At 54.2% G+C, this 24388-nt stretch overlaps 4 protein-coding genes across 4 annotated transcripts; 1 reads left to right on the plus strand and 3 right to left on the minus strand.

Moving 5' to 3' along the window:
* The first annotated feature begins 1030 nt into the window (after positions 1–1030).
* LOC34623335 (ice-structuring glycoprotein) lies at positions 1031–6041 on the plus strand. Its single transcript, XM_026336529.1, has 8 exons — positions 1031–1372; positions 1602–1757; positions 2348–2466; positions 3458–3732; positions 3931–4490; positions 4602–4807; positions 4868–5275; positions 5789–6041. Exons 1-8 carry the CDS (start codon positions 1031–1033, stop codon positions 6039–6041), a joined length of 2319 nt encoding a protein of 772 aa, XP_026192314.1.
* Positions 6042–7561: 1520 nt separating this feature from the next.
* LOC34623959 (EKC/KEOPS complex subunit BUD32) lies at positions 7562–9985 on the minus strand. The gene is made up of 5 exons (XM_026336531.1): positions 9929–9985; positions 9153–9669; positions 8595–9052; positions 7769–7910; positions 7562–7599 (listed from the first exon to the last, which is right to left on the minus strand). Exons 1-5 carry the CDS (start codon positions 9983–9985, stop codon positions 7562–7564), a joined length of 1212 nt encoding a protein of 403 aa, XP_026192316.1.
* Positions 9986–13512: 3527 nt separating this feature from the next.
* On the minus strand, positions 13513–17748 carry LOC34623961 (inositol transporter 4). The gene is made up of 10 exons (XM_026336532.1): positions 17272–17748; positions 16954–17073; positions 16656–16794; positions 16332–16423; positions 15759–15989; positions 15306–15488; positions 15016–15120; positions 14642–14812; positions 14363–14480; positions 13513–14015 (listed from the first exon to the last, which is right to left on the minus strand). Exons 1-10 carry the CDS (start codon positions 17746–17748, stop codon positions 13513–13515), a joined length of 2139 nt encoding a protein of 712 aa, XP_026192317.1.
* A 2385-nt stretch (positions 17749–20133) lies between these two features.
* On the minus strand, positions 20134–22490 carry LOC34623963. Its single transcript, XM_026336533.1, has 6 exons — positions 22434–22490; positions 22224–22296; positions 21660–21753; positions 21244–21426; positions 20762–21113; positions 20134–20370 (listed from the first exon to the last, which is right to left on the minus strand). The coding sequence occupies exons 1-6, from the start codon at positions 22488–22490 to the stop codon at positions 20134–20136; spliced, it is 996 nt and encodes a 331-aa protein (XP_026192318.1).
* Between the last annotated feature and the right edge of the window lie 1898 nt (positions 22491–24388).

The following is a 24388-nucleotide window of genomic DNA, read 5'->3' on the forward strand; positions in this document are numbered from 1 at the left end:
GCGGCTGGCGATGGCTCTTCCCGTAGCAGCGGCTTTGCAGGAGAAGGCCCCCCTCCTCTTGAGATCTTGCCAACAGCAGGTGCATGAGACCCTTGAAGAGAGACCTTCTTCAGGGTCTTTTTTGGAGCACCAGGATTGCGGTAGCTCAATGCAGACAAGACTGAGTATGCACGGAGCTGCGTGCGAAGCAGCTGCGCTGCTGTCGCTACTGCTGCAGCAGCTGCAACTCAGGCCCCTGTCACGTGATGCAGTGGCGCACAGCGCAAAGGCCCTAGTAGGCAGAACCCTATTTGCCCAGTCTCTTTTCTCTTCCTCCCTCCGTTGCACATCTGCGATAATGGCGGAGTCTCTCAGATCAAAGACTCCTCCTAGGTGACAGGGCGGTGTGCGTGACTTTGCTAGCAACTGGGTGGCTGCTGCACGCGACATCTTCCTTTCCATTTGAGCGTTTTACGCTCTTTGTGCGCTGCTTTCAGGCCTCTCTGCGAAGCCTTATAGAGGACTCTGCTCTTCGCCAAATAGTGGCAGCTTGCAGCCTGCAACGCAATTAAGCTGCAGTAAAGAGGGTGCCGAGACAGGTGCTGATACTAATACCCTTGCAACATGAGGCCCCGAGGATGCACTCAGCTCTTGGGGGGAAATGTGGGTCGCACGGAGGCCTACGATCAGCTCTGCGGCAGCCCCCCATCGCATACTGCTCCATCTACGGTCTCACCAGTGTGACAAGTAACTGCTGACTGTGCTCAAACTCTCTGCAAAGCCATCGGGTGTTCTTTTACATGCATTTTCATACGAGATCCCCGCGGCTCTGCCCACGCCCTCGGGGTTCCTAAATGAGGCAAGAGGGTCAGCTACGGTGCGCACTGCTGCAGCACCCTTTAAGACCTCAGAGCGAACGCAGCTAGTAGCGCATTGCGTACGGTGCACACGCATAGAGCTTTGTGTCTTGTTGTGTAGAGCAAACAGGGCTCTGCATTGCAAAAGATACACAACCGTTACACACAGTTGATTGCTTGTTAGATTTAGCATAATGGTTTCAATAGGAAGTGCTCGAGTGCAGCTTAGCCCGCTTTACAGAGGACACGGTCTGGGAAAGGCCACTGCCTCCAGCTGGTTTTGCAACATATATTTGAGGCCCGCCCCCAAAACTAAATTGGAAGCGGCAAGCAAACGCGCGGTGACTCAACACAGTCAGGTGCCGGCTCCTGAACGGATTCGAGGGTGGGAAGAATGTGTCTTTCGAGAAACGTCCTTCTTCTTAGGGCTTCTATTCCTGCTAAGTCCTCTGCATACACCTGAAAGGGGTACCTCCCTCCCCACGGAAGCTTTGCTTTCTGCTGCGAAGGCGCAGCAGAAAGATGCTCCAGCCCGGGTTTGTTGCTGCCCGTTCCACTATAAGTACACTTCGATACATATTTGCAGTATGTGTGTGCGTGTGTGTGTGTATCTGTCTGTCAGTCTGTTTGTGCTTGTCTCTGTGTTCCAGTGTGTGTGTCTGTGTGTTAAAGTGCCTTAAAGCCCGTGTGAGCTGCCATTTGGGAGAGCGCATCCCCCTCACATGAAGTAAATGCAGAGGAGTTTCTGCATGAAACGTGTGGAAGGCGGAAGGCCTAGGAGAACGCCCCTTCGCGTACGGCGGCCCTTCAGGCAACAACTGCCCAGGGGACGACGCCGAGGTGATGAAACGCTCATGGACGGCCCCGGATTATACGACCCCTAATCCAAATCTAGAAATTAATTGCCTTCCTAATGAGACTGCACGCTTTCTTCATGATCGACGAACCTAACCCCTTGCGATAACGTCCGGGTTGCGTCCTGCTCGCAGCGTAGTCGCTGTGAGGAGCGACCGCCAGGCATGCCATGCCACTGGGCAGTGCCTCCACTGCCGTGTTTTTTTCGCGCGGTCGTTATTTTTCAGTGACACTTCTGTCATTACTGCAATGCAGCCTTGCTTGTGGAGTCTTTTTGCAGCTCCTTTCCCTCGGCGGACTCCCGCTGCACTTGCATACAGCGCGTACCCGCCGTTGTGTGACCTGCTCTCCGTTGCCTGCCGAGGAGCGGCCGCCTGCTACCTGGCAGAAGGGCTTCCTTGAAAACGCTGGAGGGGTATCAGGGTCTTTAAGGCATTGATTCAGCTACACATGGACCATCAACGGCAGATTCGTACGCTGCACCTGCCTACCCGTTCACAGGCGCTCTCACTCACGCGCCGACCGCATCAGCACTTGCCCGAACCGCCACCACTACCCAAGAACTCCAGGGCCCTTCCCACCGCCCCTGTTACTGCTTGAACAGGTGCAGCAGATGAGATGCAGCGCTCAGTAGAGATCTCCGCACGCAGGCCTAGACAGGGGCGCAGGACGCGCCGCAGCGAGCAGCAAAAGCAGCAACAAAAGCAGCAACAAAAGCAGCAACAACAGCAGCGGCAGCGGTGCATTCGCCCCTCGTTCCTGCCCTCACTTGGCGGTGACAACGACCCCTGCTGCTGCCCGGTGTGTTTACCCATCCCCTACGACTGCGACAACAGCAACCACGCGCAGCATCCGCGTCAACAGCCTCTGCTTGACGCAAAGGCTTCAAGTGAGGAGGGCCTCTTTGATACTGCAAACGAGGGAGAGACAGAGGAAGACAGAAAGAGCACAGACACCACAAATCGCCTACTGTCGGTAAAGTCATCAGTGGCAGCGGCGCCCTCCATTAGCAGAAGAAAAAAACCTCAAAGCAGTAGCAGTTACAGCAGTAGCAGTTACAGCAGTAGCAGTTACAGCAGTAGCAGTTACAGCAGTTACAGCAGTATCAGTAGCAGCAGCAACAGCAGCAACACTGGCAGCCTGTCTAGCAACGCTAGCAACGGCTTCATTCATGCTGATTCCTCTGAGTACTACACACCGCGCTCAGAGGGCATGCACTCCCATGAGCAGCCGCTGGAACGGAGGTCTCCACAGGTGGAGATCTCCGTTCCAGCGGCTTGCCGCGACTCCTCCTGTGAAGCGCAGCGGCTACCTTCGCCGCTGCAGCAGCAGCAGGATGCCAAAGCAGAGGAGGAGGAAGGATGGCAGCAACAGGGACGTAGACGCTATCAGCATCAGCAGCCATGGAGGCGTCAGCAGCAGCCAATACCCCCGACAACGGCTTGCATCAAAAGCCACCCCTCCAAAAGCAGATTTCTAGGGGCATGCGAGAGCTCTCATACGACGCACATACACGAGGCACAGACCTTGAATGCAGCTCAAAGGCCAAGGAGAATGCTTACAGAGAAGAAAATGGCAATTCGCAGCAGGCATTGGGGAGTTCCCGCCCTTACGAGGATGAGTCTGCATGCTCATGAAGACGGAGAAGACGTGGGTGCCTCCTGGCCTTCCCTGGAGGCTGCTGCCACCATTGCATGCGCTGCAGCAGTTGCTGCTTCGGATCCTGCTGCTGCTAGGAAACGCGAAGAGGAACTTTCGTTCTCTAGTCATGCCAAAAAAAACAGATCCTGGAGCTCACCAGCGGCAACAGAAGCTACTGAGTCTGCTGCTGCCGCTGATTATCCATATCAAGGGCGCCTTTGCATTTCTCCTGCTGCGTTCCCTCTGATGAAAGCGGCGGCAGCAGCGGCAGCCGCAGCTGCGGACGAAGCAAGAACTACAAGAGGCAATTCAGCTGATGATGCAGACACTGCCCTGCCATCTCCCACAGCGGAAACAGCCGCTGCAGTAGGCTCAGCGCTAGCAGACGCAGCGGCAGCAAGCGAGCTCACAGCCAAGGCAGCCGCCGCTGCTGCAAAAAACGATGCGAACATTGAGGCTGCCGCAGTCAAGGCAACAGAAGAATTAGCCGCGGAAAGACACACTGCACCAACAAGAGCTGCTGCAGCAGAAGATGCAGCTGCAGAGAGAGAAGATACAGAGCGGGCAGCTGCAGAGAGAGAGGATGCAACAAGCGCAGCTGCAAGGACAGTAAATATCGCACAGGCAGCAGCAGCAAAAGCTGCATCAGAGAAGGCGTCTGCTTTCGCTTTTTTTGCGGCAGCAGAAGGGGCGAGAGCTAAAGGAGCAACACTCAAAGCAGAAGTAGCCGCGGCTGCCTCTGCGCATGCAGTAGCTGTTGGTGGCAAAGTATTTCCTGCTGCGGGAGCTGTTGCTGGTGCTGCGAAAGCTGCGGAAGAGTTGGAAGCAGCAGCAGCTGCCACTTTGGCAACAGTCCGCAGTGTAGCGGACGAGGCGGTTGCAGCAGAGGTAGGTAAAACACACGACGCTGCACTAGGTGTCACTGCAGCAGCAGATGCGGCCTCTGCCGCCATTCTCGATGACACAGAGGAGCTAGCGAGACTAACCAAAACAGCAGTAGCAACTCCTTCAGCGGCATGTGCAGCTCCCGCAGACGGAGGCGTGGTGGGAGCCACTCCAGGAGGGCTTCTAGCGGCATCACAAGAGAAAGCGCAGCCGGAAGCAGCAACCTCCTTAGCGGAAATAGCAGTACCACCACCAAGAGAGTCCACAGCTGCAGTTGCCTGCGACGGATATACAGTCTTCAGCAGCAGCAGCAGGAGCAGCCTTAGCAGCAGCAGTGTGACTGTGTGGGAGGAGCCGGGCGCTCCACGCGCAACAGCAACACAGATGGCAGCCACGGAGGTCGATGAGAGCAGAATGAGCAGCAGTCTCATTGTTCTGCCGGCGCCTTTTGACTGGAATTTCAGCTACGAAGAAGGGGAAGCAGCAACTTCTGCCGCAGCGGCAGATGCGGCAAGTAGTACACCCTTGCCGTCTGAATGGCTTGCCATCCGCGTGCAGCTGCGCGGAAGCTACACGCCGCTTTCTTCCGAGTTGTCGCCCTTCCTTCCCGTTGCTGGTTCTTGCGCTGCTGCAGTTAATGCAAGCAGCAGCAGCAGCTGCTGCAGCAGTTCCACGCCCACTCCTGACTCGAGATGCGGCTCAAGCGGAAGTCTCGTAGATGCTTTTTCTGCAGCCTCCGCAGTGGTGGCATCAGCAGCAGCTGCCGCCGAGTGGCTCCCGCTACCTCCGCAGTGTTACATAGACGCTTGGATGCAGCCCACAGCCACGGAGGGTTTGCCCGTGCTGTTGCTGTCATCTCAGCGGCAGGCCGCTTCGCAGCAGCTCCCTCCGCGTATCGCTGCGGCAGCGGCTGCCTCCCAAGAGGCAAGAGCCGCCGCTGCACCTGGGCAGGGAGAGCATGCCCTCGCTGCTTCCCTCACAGCTGAGGGGGAAAGAATCGTCGCAGAAGCGGCGCATGCATCGCCTGTGGGGGACCTGGTGCTGCCCCCTGTGAGGCGGTGTGTTGTCGTGAACACCCTTGACAGTGGTCTGCTGCTGCTGCTGCGGCAGCAGCAACACGTTGTGCTGCAGCTACTGCGGACGGTGGAGCGCCTGCAGGAGCAGCAAGGGCGGCAGCCGCAAAGGCCAGCGCTTCAGGTGTACGTTCACCTCGGCAACGTCTTCGGGAAGCGCGAGTCGGAGAAGAGGCTGCCGTCGGTGGTGTTGCAGCACATGCAGCAGCAACAGCAGCAGGACCAGCAGGAGAGGGCTTCCCAGCACAAACAGCAGCAGGTGCTGCTTGCACGGACTATGTGGAGTAAGCTGCTAAGAAAACTGCAGCGCAGCGGCAGCAGGTGCAGCAGCAACAGGAGCTGCTGTTGCTACTGCAGACGCCGCGAGGTGCAGAGGCAGCTCTCCGCAGAAACGCCGCTCGCTAGTGAGGGAAACCTTTCCCACCTTCTCCACACCCAACCTGCAACAGGAAAAAACGAGAGGTCACCGCAGCTTCACCGCTGCCAGACCGCTTCCAGGTGCCTCGGCGAAATACGAAAGGGCAGCGATGCAGAGTCTTTGAGCGCTAGTACTTCACCTTCCGCGGCAACAGCAACAGCTGGTGCAGGCAGTAGGGAGTGGGTTGAAGAGCAACACAGTTGCTGTAGTGGTTGGCGAAGCCTCGGTCGTGTTGCTGCTCCCGTCGCCTTGGATGAGGTTGGTGTATATCTCTTGCAGCGCTGCTGGTGCGCTGCCGCGGCTGCTGCTCCGTCTAATGAATGCAGTGCCTAGGCTTGCTGCTGCAGCTTTGAAGGATAGTCACCAGGTGGCAGAAAGCAGCACGCGTTACTCGGTGTTGCTCCCTTGGGCATATTAAAGTGTTTCGCCCCCCTACAGGCTGCAGGCATATGGTATGAGAATTCCTCCTGGTGCGTAAAGCGTGTCTGCGTAAAATTCTTTATTATCCACCAAGAGCACAAAAAATTGTTTCTCCAAAGGTAAACGCAACAGTCCGTCCCCTCCTAGAAATGGAAAGCCAATCTCGTGCTAGTCGGGAAATCCTGGTTGCTAGGCTTCCTACGTTGGCTTAAATAGCAACTCACCTTATCTATGCGGCTCACCGAGTCGGTAAAGAGCCTAGAGTGACCTTCCTTCCAATTATACCCTCAGTCTCTTCATGAATTCACAAGTCAACTTTTTTTCAAAACGCGCATAAGAGCTACAGGGACTCAGTTAGAACGTAGGAGAGAATACCAGAGCGCGGCAGCAGATGCACTACGCCACGCGCGACACACCTGAAGCCGCCAAACGGTGGAAGCATGAGAGGGTGCATGCATCCGTGCATACACATACATACATATTCACACGTACATATCTACATATACGTACACAGATCTACACAAATGTATATATAAATACATGTACACATAAATATACATAAATCCATTCATACATGCATGTACATGGATAAATACATACATACAAGCGCACGCAAACTTGCGTAAAGTACTTCTGCTACTTAGGGCCTCAACCTATATATTTCCATGTATATACAGATCCCTACAACTTACAGTTATTGGATGTGCACAAAAAAGAATGCGCATGCAGATGCGTAGGCAAGCAAATATGTGTGTGTATGCATCATATACTTTCTCATGTTGTCATGCTTGCCTTTAATCGTACCCAGGCTGAATGGCCTACGTCAATACACTGCGCGGGTCAGCCACGCGGCATACACTTGTGCATACCTCTGTGCCCTATGCATGTGCAAGTACGTACGTACAGCGCTGTGAATGCCTGCAGTAGAATAAGGGGATGCGTATATACCACTGGATACTGCCAAAGCCTGCCATGCCAATTGTTTGGGGGGGAGGCGGGGGGTGGCTGTGCGTTTGTGGGTGCGTGTGCGTACATTCGCGCGCCCATAAAGTTTTCCGGAGAGCAAACGGAGAACGTAAGTGGACACACATCCTAATAGCGTGCTGCGAATAAAGCGTTGTACAGTTTTTGTTATAAGCTTGCTTGGAACGCGGTGTATACTAAGTAAGACAATTTCATGCAGTCTAATTCCCTTTCAGGGTAGGGAATGACGTATGTGGAGGAAAAGAAAGGGCACCGCACGTGGAGCCACGAAGATTTTGAATACTCCGTGAGTCCGCACAAAAGAGAGGATACAAGCAGAACCTCATCGCAGACAGAGCCGCTTCCTCAGTGCCAGGAGAGAAGCCACTCCTTTGGCAGGGCACAACGCCTCCCTAGTTAAGGGGCACGAAAAGGGCGGATTCTCCGAGAAGCCGAAGAAGAGACCGCTCTCAGCCGACCATCAGTCGTTTTCGACCGCGCAAGCGAACTGCATGCAGGGAAGCACACACGCCTGCCCTTGCAGTGCATGCATGCATGCATTTGCATCCCCTACACTTCAGACCTTTCCAATCGACGCCCCAAACGCTACCTCGCGCGCGTAACAACGTCCCCCACCCCACTTCAGTGCACCATGCGCATGTACGGGACTCCCGTACCTGCGTCGAGGCGCGCTAAAATCGCGTTTGCTCCGTTTGCATGCATCTTGTATGCCTTCAAAACAGCATCGAAAAAGGAGGGAATCCACGAATGAGCACTAGAGACGGCTCGCTCGAGCACAAACAGGTCCACCGCCTTCTCCTGTACACACACGGAGGGGTGCAAAGCCAGGAGAAAAAGTAGCAAAGGGCAGAGGATGAGAGAATCACATCTATGCGTATGTGCTGCTCGAATTCCACACTCGCATAAACCACCACAAATGACGCTGGCATCCGAGCTGCACATACACAGCGACACTAGAACATGACGGAGAAAAAAGAAATGATATCTCTGCAAAGAAAAGTAGGCCCACAGACCTCGCCGAAACTATGTGAACGCAGCTGAAAGCACCAGGAGGAAGAGGATCCAACTACAGACAAAGGTACTCATGAGATGAACGTGAACTGCTGGTAGCATTTTGGCACAGAAGCTCGAAATGCGTAGTCGGCAAATGAGAACGGGTACAGCACGCAGAGCGAGAGAAAGCAAGGTGGTCTCATGCAAATGCGCAGTGCATACAGGGGGGACGAAGAACGTGTAGGAGAAAAGGGAGTAAGGACACAGTTGGGGAGAAGAAACACGGAGGGAGGGAGGTTTAGTGATCGACCGAGGCGAAGAGAGGGAGAGAGAGACAGAAGGATGCGCGAGAAAGAAGCATTCGAATTCGGCAGTGCAGGAACAAAGAAATCATGCCTACCCGTTGCACCCCAGCACACACACCGACGTGCAGAGGCACCGACATGGCTGCAACAGCGGCCGTAAAGAAGCACAACAGCAGACGCGAACCTCAGCGACAGAGGATGTAGCACTTAGCCCGAAGTCAAGGAGACAGAGAGAGGCCTCCTTCCCTGCGAGCAGCAGTTGCAGCACTTGCTTGGCTGCCGTTATTGTTGCAGCGAGTGCAGCAGGGCCTAAGCTGGCTGGACCCCTTCCCTGCGCCTGAGCTTCCTTTGCAGCAGCAGCAGCTGCTGCTGCAGCTGCTGCACAGGGGAACGCGGCGGGATCTGATGCCGCCTCGAGGGTCGGAGGGGGACACGTAGAGCGGAGCATCATATTGGATGTAGTTAGGTCGCCATGTATGATGCCCGCATTGTGCATGCGCGAGACAGAAGCACCAACGGCAGCCCCAACAACTGCAGCACACCGGCATGCAGGCGCAGACGCATACATAATAAGTCGTGGGGAACCTTGCGTGGTCGTGCTGTTTGCGTCGATGCCACGGGGGCTGTATGGCAGAAAAGGAGCTAGAAGGTGGGAGTATAGGGAGCTAGGCGGTACACTGTGCTTAGAATGGTGCACATGGAAAGCCGATCTGCCGTCTTGCGAACTAACGGGGAAAGGCACCTTCAATTATTCGATGCCGCTCTGCTTCCGAGCAACACGATTCTTGTGCTCGATCTGCTAAGGCCCCCCCCCCCTCCTCTGGAGGAGGGGGGGGGGGCCTTAGCAGATCGAGCACAGCCTTGACAGTGCAGCCCTCTACCCATTCCATAAGTATGCGTCCACCGCTTGTTTCGGCAGTTCCTGCGACGCGAGGAGCACCAAGGAAGTAGGCGTCACCAGCATCCTCCGGAAGAAGCGTGCTCGTCCTGTCTCCGACTAGAGGTGGCGCTGCAAGGGCAGCGTCTACAAGGGGGGCCCCCCCGGAGGGTTCAAGAGGCCCTTGAGGGGGGGCCTCCTCCACTCGGAGGATGTGTGGGACGTCCACACCGGCCTTGCGACACCTGAGCATCGCTCTGACTTCCTGCTGCAGCCGCTGGCGCTGCAACTGCCGGTCCAGCGTGGGGTGTACATACGGCCGAGGTCTGCGGTGCTTGAGGAGGCAGAAGGCGCGGGAAAGGAAGGGAACCAAGAAGAGCCGCTGAAGCATACGAACAGCGCACAAATCGTACAGGCCACATGCGAAGGAAGCAGCTATGCAAAAGCTGCACCCTCCTCCGCGCCCGACACGTTGGTGCATGTCGCGAGGCGCGAGGAAGGAGGCTTTGCCCTTCCATTTTCAAAGTGCCTTTTACAAGCGGATTAGGAGGCATCGAAGGGACAATCGACACCCGTACGCTCTAGGGGCCCTTCGGCGCTAGCAAGGGGCCCCGTATGGCCTTCATGTGTTAGCCGCTTACGGCCTCAGCGCCCTCAAAAATGAGGACTCCTTGAGCCTCTAGACTCGCCGTGGTCATCCTCTAAAGGCCTAACTGCAAGGCGCCATGTGAGGAACCACAGAAACCGCCGAGGCGGACGCCGATACAGTCGTCTTTGCGGATTTGTCGCCTCCAGTATAAGATGTTGGCCAAAGCTATCGAAGGAAAACAAGGAGGCGGCAAGAACCACACGAACAAGAACCGAAAAAGCTGCTTGTAGACCCCCGGGATACTCCTCCTCTACGGAGGGGGGCCCATGGAAGGGCCCCTGTGGGGGGGCCCCTCCCTTGCATGTTGGCAGCGCAAGACAATATTGTCGCACAGAATAACTCCTAGACATGCTGCTGCACGAACTTGATGAGGCTTTCCTCTGAGACTTCGTTTTTATTTGCAAAGGCATCGTGTGTAAAGCCAAGCCATTGCTGTACGGTGCGTTGGAAAACCCCAACAGCGGTTGTAGTGTATGTACGCGAAGGCCAGAAACACTAACGCACACACACACACCCTTGCGCTTCGAACGGAGTGCCGTGTTCATGAGTTTTCGTCTGCCGCGGTCGGGTGTATTTGAGAACCTCACACGAATGCATTTTGGCACTGATAGCCCCACTAAAGTGCTTCCGTTGCGAACGCGCAAAGCCATGCTCCCCAAAGAAAGGCCGCCAACAGCCAAAGATATTCGCAAGCCTCGCTCTGTTTCGCATGCGTTAGAGGCAAAGGCGCCCCTTTCTCGAAGCCCTAAGCGGCTGAACGCAGCGTTCACCTTCTCCCCTCTTTTCCCGCAGCTGCAAACCGTACTGACCGATTTTCGTACAGCTTCGCGAGCAGCTTAAGATGCAGCTGATAGGCTGTGCACCTTGCTGACTCGTAGTTACTTTGGGGGGCTCATCATAAAAGGTGGTGCGCTGTATACAAAATCCCACCGCTCCCTGTCCGCTAGGAGCACCTGCAGCAACACGTGCAGCAGCCAGGACAGCGACCGACGCCGCAGCCTCCCGGATCTTGTTGAAACTGCAAGTTTCGCTGCATGCATCTATAATAGTAGAGATGCCCCAGCAGCGCGTCTGGTGTTGAGGAGCTCTGCGAAGGTCTCTAGCAAAGCTTCTCTACTGAGCAGGCAGCTCCTGCACTAAGACAGCCGGGAAGCTGCACAGCCACATGAGGAATGCGCCCTTCGAGCAAATCCTCTTGAAGAAGTGTCAGGATTTCACTTGTTTGAGGGGCTTATCCTAGGCACATGTTGAACGCAGTCTCGCCCATCCACTGACCCCCTACCAGTTAACTGAGTTGACTGCTCTTGTTCGCAAGTGCCTCTTTCCCATATAGCCCGAACGGCCTCGCTAAACGAGCGCGAAGCGCTTAGGCGCCAGAGGAGGAGCGCACGCTTCTCGGCAAGAGGGATGAGGGCAGCGACTGGTGCCTCTTGTCTGAACGCGCACGCTCTTCATGGGGGCGAGGACCTCGCCCTCACGAGCCTCTGGCTGCTCCTGATCCTTTGCATCGCTTCAGCCGCTGCGGCGTGTATTGCATGGGCTGTTGCAGCCTACGCAAGGTCCAGGGGACAGGGCGGAGCTGCCTTGGCGCAGACCCCTTGGGGCCCCTTCTTGACTTTCGAGTCTCAGGGAGCCCCCCGTCCACTTCCCCACATGGCAGGCCCCCAGCTGCTGCAGCTTAGCAGCTGCAGTACTAACACAGACAGCAGCTCGGCGTACGAGCCGCTGAACTCTTGACAGAAGAGAAACTCAGGAGGCCCTGAAAAAAGCCGCAACCATCGGGTAGCCGCCCCCGCTGACGCCCCTTCGACTTTGGCGCTTCCCCATGATGGGGAACGCATGCGCATGTTTGTATGCATGCAGCGCACGTTGTGTCAGGGTTGCTCCTCCCGCCTCCGCAGCCAGCTGTAAGGTGCCTGTACTTGGAAAGCCACACAGTACAGGAGCTCAGATAGCCCTCTCCATCAGCGACTTACTGGATCCTTAAGCCCGTTACCCTGGCTCTAAACGGCATGTGCTAGAGTTGTGCACGGGCCTCCTGCAAACTGCTGTCCGTGTCGCTGCTCTCTAACTTGCCAGCTAGATGGCGGACGCCTAGCTTACTTGCTGGCTTGTTCGTAGCTACCTGCATGTACACCTGCTGCTGCAGGCGAGTCAGCAATCCCTCCCCCTGTGTAAAAATACTAGCCAACTAACGCTACCTCTGTAGCGGGACTCGGCAACCCTGGTGGGTGCAGCACTTACGCCCCTTGAACACATTCTGTTTTCTGCCTGTCCGCTACACTGCTGCAGAGCAGGGCGATTCAAGAAACTCTTGAGGGCCTGGGGCCCCCAACAAATGATCAAGATGCTTTAAACCCCCAAGGGCCCTCGTGGGGGCATGTAAGCCAAGTGCAATGCCCTAATACATTGGCCTGGTAACGGCTGCATTCTGTAGCACTTGATTTCCGCTCCGCAGCCGCTACTAGCGCCTGATGCTGCTCGACGCAGCTACTGTTGTTGCCGCTCAGTGTTGCTGTTGCTGCTCCTGTTCACTGCTGCTGACACTGCCGCGCCATTCGCCACGATCGCTGCCACCACTGCAGCTGCGCTGGCAACAACTGCTACAAGGAATGAACACAAAAAATAAACGACAGCAGAGTCGACCGCTGCCTCAATCATTGGGGCCGCCCCTCCCCGATCCCTGCGCTCTGCGGGCCAGCTCAGCAGCATTAATGGGGGTGCCATGCACCACCATAACCCGCTACAAGGGTTTCCGTATTTGACCAAAATGCTGCTCCTTCGACGTTGCCCTCAGAGTCCACCTCCCGTGGCTTCTCTCCTATGTCTTCTGTGTACAGGGTTGTAGTTTCACCAAGGCCGCTTAAGGAGTTCCCTTATGTACGAGGGCCTCCGGAGGTGCCATTACCTCGCAAAAACTCTGGAATGTTACACTGACGGAAGCGTTCTTACGAGCCTCCTGAAATAACGTACAGTGAAGCACTTCATGTGAACTCGCGGCAGCGCATCTCTAAGCGCTTGGCCTCCTGATTGGGCCTCCGATGCTCAACAATAGCAACACCCTGACGCTGTGTGCTAGCCATGGAGCTGGCTAGCTGCTTTGCGTCCATTCCATGTGTGCCTCTACTGGACACAATGGTTCGAGAAATCAACGGTTCACAATCCGACCAACCTACAGCGACGGGCACCTCCCCACCGACAAAGCACCCTTACTTTGCCATGCCGACCTTAAGGCATCGAATAATACGTATTCCTCCCTATGCGAGCAGACACAGCGTGTCATGGAGGTTAGCCGCGGCTATACGGATAGATATAGCCAGCTAGCTAGTCCCTCTTGGCGCTGCCTCGTCAAGCCACACTTGAACTAGGGTGTTGTTGGTGAATGACCCTGGGACCACCACCGCTCCCCATGCTTATGCACATCGAGTTTCCCTGCCTGAGCTCCAAAGTAGATCGCTGGTTTCATAATAGTAAGGCGTCCAGCTTACTGGTAGCCGGCTATTGGCCACGTGCTTTTCAGGTGTCGCTCCACATGCGCGCCAGCCGGCCGCATCGCTCACGCAGCTACTGGTCCTCTCATAAACCCGCAGTGTTGGTTGAAATGTCGTGGTCTGGTGCGCGTCTGTTCTGCAAACCCACTCGGACCTCTTCTGTCTCAGCATTGTACGGGGTGCCGCTGTAGGCTTGCTCGTTGAGACCACTCTCTTTCGCCTCTTCCTCCTGCGTATCGCTGCTTTGTTCCCAGTCTTTCTGCGCTTGATCGTTCTCTTGAATCATGGAATGCACTTCAGAGCCTGCTTCTGCGTCATGCAAAGCGGCCGTGTTGGCTTCTGCAGCAGCAGCCCTAGCAGCGCGCGCAGTAGCCCTTCCAGCAGCGCCAGCCGCTGCACCCTCAGCAGCCAGGGCAGCATTCGCCCTAGTCCGTTCATTGACAGCAGCTCGTTCCTCAGGAGTCATACGGGATCTCCGTGCGCTCACATGTACCATTTCCTCTAGTCCAACGCCTTTGCCCTCGGGGACGTAAAAGTACACAAACATCCCAGCTAACGCACTCAAGCCCGAAAATAAGAAGAAAGTCCCTGCAAAGAAAATTGCACACGGACAGGCAGTTCGATCGCGAAGCCCGAACTCGCTTGAAATCGCCACCGCTTCTCTATTCATAAAGTTTTTCGCCGGGGGTGATGCACACTGGGAAACAGCAGGTAGGTAGGCTAAGCATTTGCACTTTGAAAAACCACGAAGTAAGGAATAGACAGCATCTTCCCTCCCACACTGCCTGCTAATACTGCCAGCTGTGCAGACCAAGTCCTCCAACAGTAGACTCTATGAAGATTACGGCTGTGCGTCTAGGCTCTGCACTGAGGCCGGTACGGGTTCCCAAGAAGGCCCCCTGAAACACCCTTAAGAGGCTTCCCGTTGGACTGACCGGCAATGGTGATAGCCATGAAGAGTGGCTCGAGGGTCGACTGCATGATGAAAGCAACTGTCCAGAAGGCAGTAATCGTCATGCCCATCCCAATGCCTCTGGACCCATTGGGAAGAACCTGAGAAGGCACACGGAGCGGGCACCATTCTTTTCCGCAACAGCTTTACAAAGAATCGCAGTTAAACGTAAAAAAGCGGCACCTCCTCTTGTGTTCATCGAACTGGCTGTGTTGGTCTATAGTTGCATCTCCGTAGCAATTTTCATAAAATCATGACTTACCTCACTGGCCACAACAAACATGAGCGCTGCCCATGATATGTTCCAAAGAAACATAAAGGCCAGCATCCCAACGACAAGCAGCGTTGTGGGACCGCTAAGGGCAGCCGCCTCATCCGCAGCAGACATCCCGGAAAGAGATGCCATGCGCAAATCCTTGAGCAGGAAGCCAGACTGAGCCCCCACAAAAGCACAGAGCACAAGCACTTTCCACTAAGCAGAGGCTTGCAAGCGCGCGCAATGGAATAGGCGCGACGTCTACGTCAACTGCGGACCCGTATTGTGCATGCATGCAGCCTTGCAACCAGCATGCGCGGCTCGGTGCCACCAACGATGACATTTACGTGAAAAGTGTTCAGCCTAAAGCTGCAACTCACGCCCATGATAAGATGACAAGCCATGGATCCAAACGAACCAATGAGCAGCAAAACACGCCGGCCAATCCTCTCCACCAAACAGAGGCAACAGATAACCCCCATGAACTGCAGCGCCCATCGTTCGCACATCGTAGCGGAAGCCGCATGTGTGTGAGAAATGCAACTCCTTGTGGACAAGCCTTTAACAGATGGATTTTCATCGTTTAACGGTCTGCCTCGCTACAGGCTCCACAACGTAAGGCGCCATCCTCCATCACACAGAGCAGCTTTCCGTTCGTGCTCCCGTATACCTTCATGGCTCCGACGCCCGCTCCCGCGAGGTATGGATCTTCAATCCCCGCCATCTTGAAGATATCGATCGCAAAGTAAATGACAGAATTTGCAGCAGTCAGATTTTGGGCAACAGCGCACCCGACGGCTATGAACATCGGCCTGGCGTTGGCGACAACGAGCATTTTGTACTTATACAAGTACTGCACCACACAGACGCAAATCACACATCCCCGGGCAGCAAGCAGAATGTAGCTTGGATCCCACACCGAAGGCGACTCCTCAAAGGTCACAAAAGGACCGAGTTGAAGGAGCACACGCAACAAGGGCTCCTTCGGTTCACAGGATCTAGGCACCCCATGCACAAGCAAATAACGACGCAAACGCAAGAGACGTCCAGCCCCACGTCGCGAAAAGGTCTAGGATCTACCCCGCTTAAAATTCAAGCCCAGGGCACAAGGTCTACGCCGCACGTAGGCAAGACTGTTTTGCTTGACTCCCGTTTTCAGGACTTCGTCTCTCTGGTCGACGAATTCCTCCAATTCTTGTGCTATGTCTCTGAGAAGGACTGCCAAGAACGTGTCTAGCTGATCTTTGTTCTGGAAGTTGAATAAGCGCATCGCTGCAGCTCGTGCCTCTGAACCGCGTCCGTGCCGTAACAAATACCGGGGACTCTCCGGTAACACGAAGACCTCGCCCACAATCTGAATACAGAGACATTCAAGAGCTCTGCAATTTTAAAATACGAATAGCACAATGCGTATAAAGCGACAGAGAGAAGTATCACTTTTAGTCCGAAGGCTCGGGGGACTTGCTTGAACGCACGAGAAAGCGACAGCCAGGTGTATACACATATACATGGATCCATCGTTCAAAGTTCCTAGACCAAGGCGTTCGTGTAAACATACTTCTTCTTGGTGCACTTCTACAGCTACATAGTAACGCTCGAGAGTCTGGACTACAGTTTCAAAGCCATGTCCTTTCTCCCTATCCCTGCTCCTATCGATCCTACTTTTAGCCTCCCTTCCCATCCAAAAGCACCTGACCTGCAAAAGAGCGATGATTCCAGCACCACCCATCATAACTCTCCAGGGAGATCCACCCCAGATGGCCGCAAGGACGTACGCAAACAGACAGCCTACATAGGCAACAAGGCAGGAAAGCCTCTAGGATTTATGATTTGTGAGTTCTGAAAGAAAGACATCCATGCCAAGAGGACTGCAATGCCTTTACGTTTTTTTATGCGACCTTCTATATGACGTGTAGCCACCAGCTCGCTTCCTTCTTCACGCATGATAGACGGTGTGGGGGTCATGGAGGCGTCAAGTGCAGGGAGGGGCTGGGGTTATCCCCAATGGGCTCGGGCTCACCAGTGCACTGTGCAACTTCCTGGCATGCAACTAGAATGCCGCGAATGTCAGTCGGTGCTATTTCGCTCATATACGTCGAATACACGACGAAACCAGTTCCAACGCCTACACCGACAAAGAAGCGTCCAGTCAGTGCAATCTGAGAACCACCACACAGTCACCAAGGTTCCAGACAGCCCTCCTCCAAGCGCGAAAGTAAAGCACGGCGTATACTGACCAACGCAAAATCTGCAGATCCTCTAACGCACTGCCTCGCCTACATGCTGCACACGCGTAGCAGATGGTTCCCTTGACCTACCCAGTAAGCAAAGCCGCAGGCGAACAGAATCGACGCCAAAAAAAGGCAAAAGTCACTGAGTAGGAGTCCTGGCCGCCTGCCATACCGATCTGCCACTATGCCACCAAGCACACTTCCTAACTGCATGAGCGCAAACAGGCAATCTCCGAAAAACCCTGTGCGTGTCTTGGGCTGACCTCTTCTCGCCCTCTCCCAAGCCTCCTCTCCTGCCCCCGCCGCAAAATGCGCTAGGCACCTCAATGTACGAGCCCTCTAGAACGCCGTATGACCTTTATCAATACGCTGTCGCTCACGGCCTGTGTCGGGCACACATCGTACCATGGCTCCAGGTGCAAGAACGGAGACGAAGAGCGTTTTCGCGTTGCAAGTATCCGCACTGCCGCACAGATTAAAATCCTGGGAGACTGGATCAAGGACTACCGCCACGATGCACATGTCATAACCCATAAGAAGACCGGTCAGGGCAGCAAACCCCGAAACGGAGAGAAGAATAAAGGAGCAATGCCCTCGGAGTCTCTTCGGCTTCAGGGGGATGCGGGAGAAGTATTCCTCGAAGCGTGAGGGCACGTAGGGTGACCAGGGTTCATCGGCCGCAATCGCTGATCGTATGGCCTGGTATTCCTTTTCCTTCTCCCTCCTCTCTTCCGCTGTTAGTTCCCCATCTGCAGAAGGGCCCTTTTCTGTTGCGCGTAATGGATCCTGAGGGACGGTCACAGAAAAAGAAGGTTGTGGTCCCCCGAGCGAAGATGTGGTCTTGTCCGAGAAGGCTTCCGCAAGCGACTTCTGGTCGACCATCTTCGGCACGAGAGGGGACTGACGATTGCTCGCGTCCGAAGGCTTTCGCGGTGTGAGGTGGTAAGGGAAGTTTACACCAGGTATATAGCCTTACTTCCAAGGCGAGAGATACAGAAAGGCATTAATGCTGAGAAATACACAGAAGGAGAAAAATGCAGAGCTGCAAAGCGGGGCGGACACAACTGGCCATGGAAGGACCGGCGGTAGTGTCACCCAGCATCCCTAAGAATGCAGGCCCGAGGAACACGCACAGAGGAAGAAAGCAGCACAACAATTAAGCAATACGTCCCAACACGCTTGGGAAAAAAATTAGAACCATGAATGATGACTGGGAAATGTACGCAGCAGCCCACCAGGATCAGCAGATGCAGCCACGTGCCATTCTCGTCGCTCACCCACAGCCGGCCAACCAGCAGAGTGTGCGCACCCTACGAGATAGCCAGCAAGGAAGCCTACCCGCAAATTCACATCATAAGAGGTTGTCAAGCCTGTTATGAAAGGTATTGGACGAAAGTAATCATGAGACACCGTGGAAAATGGTGCCGTAGCCCCTGTCGCCCTTGTACCTTGTCGAGCTCAATGCTCTTAACCTCAAGCCCTAAACTATACTTCATATGGAAATAGTAGAAGATGTGATAGAGGTTTTGAATCTGCTTGGATAATTAGATTGAGGTGGCATTTTTGCTTCCGTATGCATGCTGGCGTGCCGCCAGAATCCTCGTCACATCGTCCCCTTCCTCAGTTTTTTTTTTGCCTCCTACACTTCTTTTCTGACTTGTTACCGATAGAAGCATTCTGGGGAGTCCACTGTCTGCAATATCTTCTCGCATTTGCATCAAATAGGTAGCCTCTTCCCCCCCCACGCCCCACACTATCGAGGAATTATTGAAAGGAAAGAAGTGAAGAGAGCGAAAGAGAGCTATAGACAAGGAATAAGCTAAAATGAAAATCTCTTATTGAAACTTTGGCTTGTTTTCCGAACAAATACATATCTCTTGTCTCAAGCCGACCCACATCCTGCACCACTCATTGAAGGTCTCCACGACAGGGCACTTGACTTCCAACTAGTTAAGACGCGAAAAATTATTTAGTTTTTTTCGAAAGGCTTCCCTCCTGCCTATGCCTGCGCCTTCGAGGGTTTAGACAGAAGAGGGACGGACAACTACGTTGCGCGTAGCTGCAGTCTCTATGCGCCCCGGGCACCCATTGCTGGTTGAACACAGCATCTAGAGCACACGCACATAATACAGTGGGTCGTCTTCTATCAAGCTAGTAGTATTAGGCAGTATACGGATAAAAAAAGCCAACCGGTGTGATAGAAAGTGAAGTATAGCTCATAGCCCGTTAAGCGTCCCATGGATACATAGGCGCTAACACAAAGCGGTGCGGTCAGAAGGGTCGAATGCTTCCGCATGAAAGCAGCACTCTCGCCTGCGATGTGCACGATAATAATTGTTGTAGGCGCTGCTGCGCTTGCTGTTTGTACTAGAGCTGGTAGCACTTTAGTGATTTTTGCTGCTTGGAGCATGTCTGCTACCTCTTTTGCAGCGCTTCCCACTACGAGTGCTGCCAGGAGCACGGAGCACAATTCACCGTGGATGCAGAAGCTGCAAGCAAAGTGGTATCGCAGCAAGTCTCGAGGACTTGAGCAGGCAACACAAGTAAACACCATTGCCTACTCGAAGGGGGAGGCTTCAGTGCGTTTTTGTGGCATTCGACTTGCTTTGGTGCTGGAGCAGCCCAAGACTGGATCAGTACCCTCTACGAGGAGTCCAATGTACCGGAGGCGCCTTTCGAGTAAGCAACAACACTACAGTCTGCGGCAAGGTGATATTTTTCCACTGCGTTTACTGACTTGGCAGAATGCTTCCAGTCTCCTAGAGAGCGCTGACTGCAGGGCCCTTGCTGGGAAAGCAGATACTATGGATCTACTGATGGAAAGAGGCAGGCACACTGAGATGGTTGCAGACTCTTTGCTCTTTCTTGTTCAATGCGAGAGGACCACAAGCGAGGATGGGCTCACTCCGATATTCTTCATTTAGACCTAGACTTCTGTGTCAAGAGCTTCAATTAGCGGAACGTTGTATCCTTCGCTCTTTTGGGGTCTGTATCTATGTTTCTACATGCTGTCTGGCGTGGCTGTATTCCCTCCCTGTTAACCCCGTCAGCGTCGCGTCCTCCGAAACAAACGGACAGAGAACCAGGGGCTCAAATTTCCCCCTTTTGCCCTCAGAGTGTCGGGACGAGCCTACGGTTGGCTCCTGAGAAGCCTGGAATAGCTGTAAAGAGTAGCCTGTGTTGAGGGACTCTGTCGGGTCTGTTCACACCGCGCACGCTTTTATATCAGTGGCAGTCCAGCGGCACCTGTAGCACCTATTGGTGATCTTAGACAATAACGGATGGGTACTTCTGCCGCCTTCTCTTTCTGCAGGCAGAGAGTGCGGCGGTCAGTCCCATGGCCTTAAGCGTTTTGTGGGCCCCATGAGATTTTTCGCACGAGTCTTCCACTTCAGGTTGGTCAGGCCCTCTTGACGAGGCTCCCTGGGGATTGTGAGCGAAGGGGTCGACAAATGCTTCGGCGAATTCGCAGCGCAAAAGCTCAGTTGCCAGAGCGTCCACCTCCTGAAAGCCGCAGGAAACAATCAGACAAGGCCCTGCTTGAAGCAATGAAACACTTCAGCGTGGACGGTGACCCATAAAGGCTTTAAGGCCACCCATTAACCGACCCATCCACGTAAGATAAAGATTTTGCTCTAAGCCTGGCTCAAGCCGTTAGATTGCAGGTAGGGCCAGTAGGGTCCGTATATTGGCAAAGGCAAGGTACGCGGTAGAAGCAGCCAATTCAATCTACGCACAAAGACACCCCATTCTACGTCAACGCCACCAGCACACTCGAAAATAAGTGGGCAAACACTGCTGAGCGAGAGGACTCTTAGGTTTAGTTCTTTTTAGGTGTACACCACAGGCTTTGACGGAAAGACCCCCTACCCAAAGCTCCCCAGCTGGATCTGACCTTGGCTTCTTCTGTGAGCTCTGCTGCTGCATGCCGGACGGCGCCTAATACCTTGACGAGGGCCTGTGCAGCCTTGCCCTCTAAGAGCATCTGCAGCATCTTCTCCCCCTGTACGCTTTCAACCAACTGTGCCGCTGGTTCCCCGTCCAAGCCATCTGGAAGCAGCAGCCAGACATGTGGGGAGGCTGCAGCAGGAAACAAACGCTCTTGGGCTGAGGCGCGGCCCCCAGGGGGCTCTGTGGGGGAGACTGGATCTCGAGTTTCCTTTGGAGGAGGCCCTTCTACGCAATCGCAGGAAGAAGAACCCTCCTGCAAGTCGCATATCGCAATCGGCAGTTCGATGCCGTGCGATCTGAACGCAGCACACAGATGCATGCGCCCTAAGCTCTTTAGCTGCCAAGGCAGCACAAAACACAAGGGCCTTACTACTACGGCCAAAGTGACATTCGTGCCAATGGTCTCGGGGAAGGCTTCTAGTTTACCTGAGTCTCTTAGCCAGCTCAACAAAGAGACACGCCGTTGTATGGGCCCCGAAGCGTGCAGCATCTGTCAAGAGGAGCAGGGCTTCAGTTGGTTGTTCGACCAGCTGCTTAATCTCTCCAAATGAAACAAAGAGCAGAGGCGGAAAAGAAAAGTGCCGCTGTAGCTGCCGCGACAGCGCAAGGCTGCAGCAACAGAGAGGCGCACAAACCGTGTAGCCGAAAACGCCTTAAGCTGTTGTCCTTTCGAAGCCCAAACATTTCGCGAATAATGCCGGCACGCAGTTCAGAGTGGGGAAACACAGAAAAAAGGTGCCAACAGTACGCCACGATAGGGAGATGGGACGGTGACTTTTGGCACTGCTTATTTGGGTGTCTTCATGCCTTGCTGTTTTACTCCTTAATACAAATATGTATACCTTTTCTTCTGCTTCTCGCGTAGTCTTGTCGTTATGAACTGCGCAAGGGCCAAGGGTGTCGCCAGCAGGCAGAGAAAACAAATCCAAGGCAGCACTGAACATCCACAAGCGCCACAGGCCCCCTCGAGTGCGGCGTATTCTACTGCCACAACGCACCCTCTGCATTGTTGTAGAGCCTCGCGGACGATCGGAAATAAATGCACTAAGGAAGGGATTCGGGGTAAGTGTTTGGGCTTTTTACTGCATAAACTTGCCGGCAAAGAGAATCTGGAAGCGTTGCTCTTCTTTGGTGAGTTTGTGAGGCTCCACTAGGAGAGCGCTTGGATCTCTGGGGGGCAAGTAGCGATCAACGACACCACCTAATGAAGCCGCACAGCCAAGATCGAACCCGCAAGCCCCAGCCTGGACCCCGTGTAGAATCTGCAATCTGCGCAGGGCGTTTGTATCGCTTGGAAGCTGGTGGACAGGAGATGACTTCTTGCTCCCTTTCGCCGCGCATCATGCTGTGTGCAGCAAACAAATACCCCTCGCCATACGGCCTCGAAGTGTGGATTAAAGACTCACCCGGGAGAGTGAGCCCCTGGATGGCTTTTGCGCGCAGCTGGCGTTCACGGGCTTCCGCCAGCGTCTTAGGGCCCTGCAGCCAATAAAACACATGCCCTCAACCCCAGCGCCAAACTTAGGAACAACAATTTACGGCTTCCTGACGTCGTGTGTGCAGTGATGGGGGCTCTTCCTGTGTGTGTACCTCTTCGACTGCCGTGGGGTCTCTGCATTCCTCTCTCTGCACGAGCGGCGCTCTCCCGTCTTCTGTACAAGAGTCGCTCGCATTTGTTGGCCCTGGGCGTCCAGACACTGCAGCTTGCTCCCTGTCTTTGTGATAGCTCCGGAGACCCCTCTCAAGGCACTGAGAAGCCACGCAGTGCCGCTGGCGGCATGCGACGTCCGCCGGAAGGGGGCCCCACGCGGCAGTCGAAAGAAGCCAGGGGGCCCCTGTGGGAGCCTGCTTATGAGCTTCTTCCAATTGAAGACGCCGCCAGGAGAAGGGCTCCACCTCGGGAACACCTTGGTTCGGAAGCCACAAAGGCTGTCGAAGAGCGGCATTGCAGACTGGCCGACACAGCCTTTGCTTCGGGCAGTGCGACGCACAAGGCGCTCTCTGAAGACGCTCCTGAAGGGGCAGTCGCAGTAGCGGGGAAGGCCTCCGAAGTGCAAGGCGGCATGGCAGGGCCTGCATTGCTGTGGCCATGGCGCAAAGAAGCACAAGGGCTACACGCACTGCTTCAGGCTGCAGCAGCTGAACCCCCCGCACGAGCCGCAACGGGTGTATGAGCTGTCATACAAAATGCTTGGATACGCAGATATAAACACGAGGGGAGATCGAGCAGACATCTGAATTCTTCATCGTACTCCTTCCTAGGTGTATTTGCGTTTCCCGAAAAGAAGGGCCCCCAGCCCGACGAGCCCTTGTATCGGTTGTTAGACTGTCATGCTGTTGTATTTTTCTGTATTCTCTCTTTATTTTTCACATCTAACAGACGCCCAGCGAAATGAGCCCACAAGGGGGGCCTGTACAAGGGCCCAGAGGGTGGGGCCCTTTCCTGCTCGTAGTCGTCAGTTACTTTTTCTGCTCTGAAGGGAGATTAGGAGAAAAGAGCAGCTAAGGAATGGCGAGCTCTACATATAAGTGTACCTATGTAGGAAATTTTCTTTAATGTGGGCCCTCCTCTCAGTCTTCTACAAGAGACCGTCGTGCGCGCCAAGGGCACAGGGTCCCCTGCCGAGTATCACCGTGTCGGGAAAGACAACAATATCTCCTGTTTCGGCATGTTAGACGCTTTTATGTTGTGGTTTTTTTTATTCGAATGGGAAGCCTTTGGAGGGCTAGTGCTAAGCGCTTGAAGGCTCAGCGCTAGTACAGCCCGCCGGTGCAGTTTCAAATGCACCTCGACACTCACATATACTTATTTAACACTAGTCATATATGATTGCATCTTTAGCTGCTGGTATATTCTGCCTGCTGTGGAGGAGGGATGGCCCAATTTTGCAAGAATGTATGTAGTATACCAACATGTCTGCATACTGACCACATGAAATAGACTTGGCATGAAGTACATGTATGAAGAAAATGGTGGAAGGAAGAATGCTAGTTACCTTTTGGCAGGGTGTGCGCCTGATGTGATATCTAATGAACGACGCGGCAGCGTAACTCTATTCGGGGATTTAAGTGTTCCTCATTTCTCATAAGGAAACCCTACACATGTGGTCCACTTCTCATCCTGGCGAAACTCAGGGGCGCGGGGGTTGGGGAACCCGAATGTCTTTTCTAAAATGCACAATTATTTTTTTGCTGGATTCGTGTATGGACTAGAGTTCAAAATCGCCCTACGCAGACCTCCAATGGAGCGTAGCACTTGGTAGCACCAAAGGGTTGTATGCAGCTGTCTGCCGTTCCTCCACTGGCTGTCGATACAGTAAGATGTCATTCTTCCATACAGAAACTCTAATTTTGACCCTCACCCAGACGCTGTCACATGTAGTCGGCGAAGCTATGCTATGGCACTGTCAACACACCACTTATACGTAGCTAGGAGTCGGTTTGAATATGACTAGCTGACATGTCTGTTCGTTCATACACCAAATTTATTGCAGAGTACTAGTCGCGCAAAAGGTGGAAAGGCAATGTTATGTGCGCTTGCGCTAGATGCTGTGTGAAACTAGCTGTAATT

Source organism: Cyclospora cayetanensis, unplaced genomic scaffold (genome assembly GCF_002999335.1).
Source record: "Cyclospora cayetanensis isolate NF1_C8 unplaced genomic scaffold, CcayRef3 CcayRef3_contig_131, whole genome shotgun sequence".
Lineage (NCBI taxonomy): Eukaryota > Apicomplexa > Conoidasida > Eucoccidiorida > Eimeriidae > Cyclospora > Cyclospora cayetanensis.

Excerpts from the sequence above, each read along its gene's own strand:
- LOC34623335 (XM_026336529.1), top strand. The coding sequence starts at position 1,031 with ATGGTTTCAATAGGAAGTGCTCGAGTGCAGCTTAGCCCGCTTTACAGA. Across the intron at positions 2,467-3,457 it reads GTTCCTGCCCTCACTTGGCG|TCATGCCAAAAAAAACAGAT; the intron begins GTGACAACGACC and ends TTCGTTCTCTAG. Across the intron at positions 3,733-3,930 it reads AGCAGACGCAGCGGCAGCAA|CTGCAAGGACAGTAAATATC; the intron begins GCGAGCTCACAG and ends CAACAAGCGCAG.
- LOC34623963 (XM_026336533.1), bottom strand. The coding sequence starts at position 22,490 with ATGCGAGCGACTCTTGTACAGAAGACGGGAGAGCGCCGCTCGTGCAGA. Across the intron at positions 21,427-21,659 it reads CGCGAGAAGCAGAAGAAAAG|CCTTGCGCTGTCGCGGCAGC; the intron begins GTATACATATTT and ends CTGTTGCTGCAG. Across the intron at positions 20,371-20,761 it reads AGCTCACAGAAGAAGCCAAG|GAGGTGGACGCTCTGGCAAC; the intron begins GTCAGATCCAGC and ends TGCGGCTTTCAG.
- LOC34623961 (XM_026336532.1), bottom strand. The coding sequence starts at position 17,748 with ATGGTCGACCAGAAGTCGCTTGCGGAAGCCTTCTCGGACAAGACCACA. Across the intron at positions 16,795-16,953 it reads CCTGCGGCTTTGCTTACTGG|ATTGCACTGACTGGACGCTT; the intron begins GTAGGTCAAGGG and ends GGTGGTTCTCAG. Across the intron at positions 14,481-14,641 it reads TGTTTGTTGTGGCCAGTGAG|GTTCTTCCCAATGGGTCCAG; the intron begins GTAAGTCATGAT and ends GTGCCTTCTCAG.
- LOC34623959 (XM_026336531.1), bottom strand. The coding sequence starts at position 9,985 with ATGACCACGGCGAGTCTAGAGGCTCAAGGAGTCCTCATTTTTGAGGGC. Across the intron at positions 9,053-9,152 it reads GCGGCATCGAATAATTGAAG|CTCCTTTTCTGCCATACAGC; the intron begins GTGCCTTTCCCC and ends CCCACCTTCTAG. Across the intron at positions 7,911-8,594 it reads CTACATCCTCTGTCGCTGAG|GAGAAGGCGGTGGACCTGTT; the intron begins GTTCGCGTCTGC and ends GTGTGTGTACAG.